This window comes from Cervus canadensis, chromosome 32 (assembly GCF_019320065.1).
Source record: "Cervus canadensis isolate Bull #8, Minnesota chromosome 32, ASM1932006v1, whole genome shotgun sequence".
Classification (NCBI taxonomy): domain Eukaryota; kingdom Metazoa; phylum Chordata; class Mammalia; order Artiodactyla; family Cervidae; genus Cervus; species Cervus canadensis.
The window spans coordinates 31,377,351-31,383,350 of record NC_057417.1 but is presented as its reverse complement, the minus strand read 5'-3'; the positions used below and the strand labels follow the sequence as shown (position 1 = coordinate 31,383,350).

The following is a 6,000-nucleotide window of genomic DNA, read 5'->3' as shown; positions in this document are numbered from 1 at the left end:
TGTGGCTTCTCATTTTAGGGATCTAATCCCAGGTTGTTCCAAAGGCTGTTTTGTGATTACTAGAGGAAATGAAACAAAGCAAACAGGTTCTCATTTGCTTTGCAAATTCTCTAACTGGAAGTCTTCAAGACCTCAAGAGAAGTACTGGGCAAAGGTGTGAGCAGTGAGGTAGTTTGTCGGGTAAAGCTTTCCATTAGACACCGTCCAAGGAATGTGTACCTTAACCCCTCTTCTGTGAAGTGGAAAGGAGAAACATTTTCTAAAAAACTTTTGGGCCACTTGAGTAATAACGAAACCTGCTTTGGGATTGTGATCTGACGTGTTGTGGTTGGAGCGCACTTTAATTATGATTAACAACCACCAGGATTACGAGGGCTTTGGCTGGGCCGGCACTGCTGTGGACACATCCAGGGACTCCTCCTGGGACACAGCGTGAGCATTCCCCGGCTCCCTGAAACTTGAAGTCCAGAGCTTCCTTGATCCCAGTAGAAAGTAGAAGCACAACAGGTGACTGTGTCTCTTTTCTCGACCTTTGCCTTCCTTTCCTTTTGCACATAGAGATCAGCAGACAGCCATGGATGCTTTAACCCGGCACTTCCACATTCCAGCTATTTGTTTACTTAGGTGTTTATTGTCTTGCCTTATATGTCCAACAAATACTCCCTGGGCATGGTCTGTGTGTCCTGAAGGGATCAGCACCGCAGAGAGCTGGCATTCGAGATGGACTTGAGGAGTCCAGAGAACTGGGGAGGCCCCCCTGCCGCCAGCTGGTAGTGCCCCATCTGATAAGATTCAAGTCAGTCCCTCTCATGTACACACCGGACTATGAGTGCGCTCTCCGGAAGAGCCCAGCATTTCCCCAACTTCCAAGCTTCTGCTCATTGTTACTTCTACCTGGAAAATATTTTTTCTCTCGCCTCTCTGCAGTAGGATGGTCTCTCCTCAACTACTGGCTGGGCCTTTTCTCTTGGTGGGGAGAGGCGGGCACCCAGGCCAGGCGCTACTCCTGTAGAGAATCTCTCCTGGAGCCAGGCCTCCCGTTGGTGCCAGGCACCCACAGCTGACACATGCACCGTTCCTGTCCTCAGGGAGCTTACAGTCACAGGAACAATACAGCCTGGCAGCCAGGATAGCAGTGGGGCCAGGGCCACGGGCGCACTAGGAGGTGACAGTCATTTCTCCTGGGGTTGGGAGAGGCCTCCTTGGATGACTGTATTCTTCAGGTGAGTCTCCACCATGGAAAGGGAGTGTGCCAAGTGGCAAAGAAAGGACAGGAAGGGCACCGTTGTCAAGGGGAACAGCTTGAGCTCAGGAGCCGAATTAGCGGGCGCAAGGGGAGACAGTATTCTATTCTTGTCAAACTGAAATAAAAAAGCCCAAAGCTCCTCGGTGGCTGAATAGGTCAACCTAAGAAGAGTCTAAAACGCCTATTACAAGTAAAAAAGGCTGAAGACAAAAGGGGCCTATTTTTACGCGTTTTTAAAATACTGAGAAAAAAATTCAGGACGGATTCTGGATGCTTTTCATCGTCTTCTTATACTTACCTTTTTTCCAAAAAAATTAAAAAAAAAAAAAATTGCTGGCATCACCTGCTGCCCATGCACGCCTGTGTCTGCAGGGGGCGCACCGGCGGCCACCGTCCCGCCGCCAGGGCGGTGGGCGGGGCCTCCCGAGCCGGTGTGGAACTGAAGACTGGCGGGACGGGCTGTCTATCACGGCGTCCCGCCCCTCCCGCCCTACGTCACATGACGCAGCCCATCATGGCGGTGGGAGCGCGGCCGCCGGGGCCCGCGGCTCCGCAGAGCGGTTGCCGTTGCTGCTGCTGAGAGGCGGCGGCGCGGGCAGGCGGGAGGGCGGGAAGGATGGTGTTTCCGAGGTCGGAGCGGTGGGCGCGGACCAGGAGCCGGGCTGAGGTGTGGCCGAAGCGACGCGTGCCCGAGAGCAGCCGGCGCGGGTGCCGCTGAGGCAGCGGAGGGAGGCAGGACCTACCGAGGGACAGACCGACGGACAGGAGGGAAGGCGACCTGAGAGCCGGCCCCCGGGGCCGCGCGGCGGGCGAGATGCCGGGGCCCCCGCCGCCGCCGCTGCTGCTGCTCCTGCTCCTGGCCGTGGGCCGCGCCGGGGCCGCGCCACTTCCGCAAACAGGTGCAGGTGAGCGGGCCCCGGGCGGGGACCCGGCGGCGGGGGGCGGCCGGGGTGGAGGCGGCGGGCCCGGCCCGGCCTCGGCGCCGAGGAAGCGGAGGGCCTGCCCGGGGCGGCAGGCCTGGTGGAGCCCGTGCTGAGGGAGGTTCTGCCGCAGGGGCGTGAGGTGGGGGCGGGCTGCCTCTTCAGGGCCGAAGCGGGGGCGAGGCTCTGCGGATGGGGCTCGTCGGGCGGCAGCCCCCATCCCCTCCCCGGCGTAGGCTGCGGTCCCGGCTCTGGACCTGTTGCCCGAAGGTCCTCAGCCTACATCGCTTCCCGGCAGTTCTGCTTCCTTCCCCAGATGTCACCTGCCTCCTGTGCTTTTTTCCCCCCTCACATCTTATAATAAGAACCGTTTCTTAAGCCTTAATCGTACTTTTTAATGCAAATGACTTTGGAGAGCTGCGCAGAGTTTCTCTTCTCTCCCTGAAACTCTTTCCGAAGTTGTCAATTGATTTCAAAACGCTGTGCTTTTTATTCGAATTGGATCTCTGGGGATGAGAAGGAAGCAGCTCTATAAATATCTTTATTTTAGGAAGCCAGTGATTAGAGTAGCAGCCTTTGAGTAACTATTGACAAAATGGCCCAGGGGGTGATTGAAGTTTCTATTTTAGCCATGTCAGTGTGTGATTTTATTTTTCTCCCATCGTTTTCGTTTGTGGTTTATTTTCCCCGATAAAACTTCAATCCAGGAAAGCATCTCAAGTTGGATAATTTTTTTTTAGGGAAAAAAATAGGCTAATTTGATGTTACCTGCTGCTGCTGATCTTTGAATTGAGAGGAGACTGAAATTTCACAGAATCATGGAATTTTAGAGATGGAAGAGGCCTTAAAGAAAATTTAGTACAATTTTTATCGTTTTGCAGTTGAAGATAGTGAGGCCCTGGGGGTCCAATGATCTACCCAAGGTGACACAGCTAAATTGTAGGTGGAGCCACAAAACCCAGGTCTTAGATTCCCCTAGTTGTGTGATTTTTCTGTTTTACCATATCAAGTCTCTTGGCTGTTTAGGATACTCTTGAGGTGAAGAGTTATTTTAGAATGATGTTAATTGGATACAGAATGTGGAAGGTACTGTCTCTAGTAAAGACATATTTTTCAAGCATATCTACAATGGAAGCTAAATATAATTGTTTCCAGAGACACACCAGGTTATGTCATTGAGTGCCCTTTAGTGGGGTATTAACTGTTATCATTGTAACATGTAGTGTATCACTAAATTTCTGCCATTGCCTTAAATCAAATATTTGTGAGGTGAATGTTTTCTGATCTGATAGATAAGAAGAGTGAACATTATGAGGAGTGTGTAGGCAGCCCAGGTAAGAGTCCCAGAAAGTACCTGGGAAGTACCTCCCTATAGTCTACTACAGGGAGGAATGTCAGTGTTGATATTGAAAGATATTCATGGTGAAATGGAAAGTTAGCAGCAGAGTAGGATAGTGGATAAAGAATATGCAAGCAGAAGGGATTCAGGAAGTGTCCAGATGACTTTGCACTTCATTGAATTTGTACATATTTTGGAAAACAGATTCTATGTAGGAACCTTTGGAAATGTGTCTGCCTATAAATCTCTTAACATGTATTTTATTCCCTTCTTTTAAAATTTTATGGAGGTATGAGTCAAAAAATTGACGTTTTTGTTGGAGTGAGACAAAGCAATCAGGAAAATTAATCCATAAATAGAAATATCAAATCTTGGCATTAACAAAGACATAAAGAGCTATTTGGTGACATAGAGCAGCTCCTGTAGATTTTCCCTTCGTGTTTGTTGCTTGGATGGCATTATGGCGAGACTTGTGACATATGGATGACAAGTACCTGCCGGGGTTAAATTATTGGGAAGGACGCACAATCTCACATAGATCTGGGAGTCTGTATTTCCGTTCAAAAGAGATTTTTAATAGTGGTAATGGAGATGGATTGTTGACCAAGATGTATTAGATCAAGAGAAAGAAAGAAACCTTTGAGCTAGTCCTGATAAGTGAGCTCGATGATCAAGAAAGAGGAAGCCCTCTGGAATATACATGGGAGATAAAAGAACAGTTAAACATTGAAAACAGTAACTCTCAAGCTTTTGATTAGCTGGGGCCTGTACTCCTTACACAGGGAAGTCTGGCCACTTTCAGATTCTGAGTAGATTTGTTGCGTTGGGTCTTTGCCCCCTTGGTCTTAATGCTGCTTGAAGTTCTAACTAGTTAATAGTGTCTTGAAGAAAGCATGGCTTATCAACAATAGGTTGGAAAAAATACTTGAAATTTAGTCTTTGCCATGGGGAAATGAGATGGTTAACTAAAATTTGGCTTTTAAATTAAAGTTCATTTATCCAAAGATTTCTTTGTCATCCAAAATTGTTTCTAGATTCTGAAGTTGAAAAAAGATCATTTACCTGTCAGTCACGGGTGAGCATTATGAATATGCAGATTGCCTTTGCCATCAGGTATGAAGGCATTTCTTGGTTGAATTTGGGGGGTACAGTGGATCTCTTTATCACTTACGTCCCTTATGTCCTCCCTGGGGTGGGGGCTCCTTTTCTGAGAATCTATTTCTGCAAGGACTGGTCCTCACTTAGGAACCTTTCATAAAGAGAGGAAGTCCACTGTTGTTTACACACACACACTTCAGTGGGGAGGGCTCCTTTTCTGAGAATATGTATTTCTGCAAGAGCTGGTCCTCACTTAGGAAGCTTACGTAAAGAGAGAAAGTCCACTGTTTTTTACACACACTCTTCAGTTAGCAAATGTTTTTTACACACACACGCGCACTTCAGTTACCAAACTAAGATTACAGTTAAGTCATTCCTAGCTTTCTTCTCTTGGAGAGTACTTAGGTGCCTTTTGCAAGACTCTGAATTCACATCATGAAGAAAGATTGGGTACACGTGAGGCATTCTTCTGAGTCCATCGCTCGTTATTAATATCAGGATAGTGGTGAGACTGGGACACCCACTTGCATTGTTCTGTGGCATGTTAGGTCACAGAACACAGAGGAAGCTTTTAGCAGCTCCAGATACAGGACCTCACGGAAGTCTGTGAACCCGGTGGGACTCAGTTATTGATTAAACATTAGCTCGTGAAACCTGGGCTTTTATTTTAAACAAACAAGCTTGTGTCTTGAATAAGATTTCTGAAGTAAAGGAAGTGCTCTCTAAAGTGTGAATTTTTGTTTAACAGCTTCTGAGAAATAAAAATTATTTTCAACAAGTTTTTTGTGCAGATTCTTGTCAGTCTGTATGACTGTGAGGCTTGAGATCTGATTTAGGCTGGAAACGCTGTTAATTGCTTTCAATTGGTGATACTTTGGGGTTAAATAAGTACTCTTATTTGCCTAGTAATAGGAAATAGGGCCAGCAACTTTGTAGTATCAGCATTGACGTTATCACATCTCTGCAGTTTTGCTAACTGTTGATGCAGTTCTTTTGAAATTTAAAGAGTCCTTGGGCCCTCCGTGTCTCCTGTGGGCATAGACAGAGATAGCGGCTGTATAGCTAATAATTTTTAAAAAATCACCCTGTAATGTAAACGTCACGTAGGGGATGGCCAAGGTTCTGAAATGGTTAAACAGACAAGTCCTCAAAAAAGTCCTTACACGCGGGCATATAAAAAGAATCCCAACTTCTCAGCCCGGTTGGGAGTAAACTTCATGTGCCCGTCACAGGAGGAGCGGGTCCTGCGACCAGAACCTGGCCTTTGGGGCTGGCCTGGGTGTGAGGCCTCCCTCGGCCGCCTCAGTGGCTTTTAAGGCCTTGGCCCGTCACTTGGCCTTTCTGAGCTTCTTAGACTCACTCAGCTTTTAGAAAGGGACGGTGATGATATTTACCTA

The 6,000-nt window shown here is 47.7% G+C and overlaps 1 protein-coding gene across 2 annotated transcripts in view; it reads left to right on the top strand.

The window, feature by feature from the left end:
* Positions 1 to 1,761: 1,761 nt before the first annotated feature.
* Positions 1,762 to 6,000, top strand: part of LMTK2 (lemur tyrosine kinase 2) — a 72,728-nt gene continuing 68,489 nt past the window's right edge. The window contains exon 1 of one of the 2 annotated variants that reach the window (XM_043454774.1): positions 1,762 to 2,145. In XM_043454774.1, the coding sequence (XP_043310709.1) occupies positions 2,061 to 2,145 (85 nt within the window). In that variant the 5' untranslated portion in view covers positions 1,762 to 2,060. Of the gene's footprint in view, positions 2,152 to 6,000 lie in introns of both variants that reach the window. The other variant, XM_043454773.1, reaches the window with a different exon arrangement.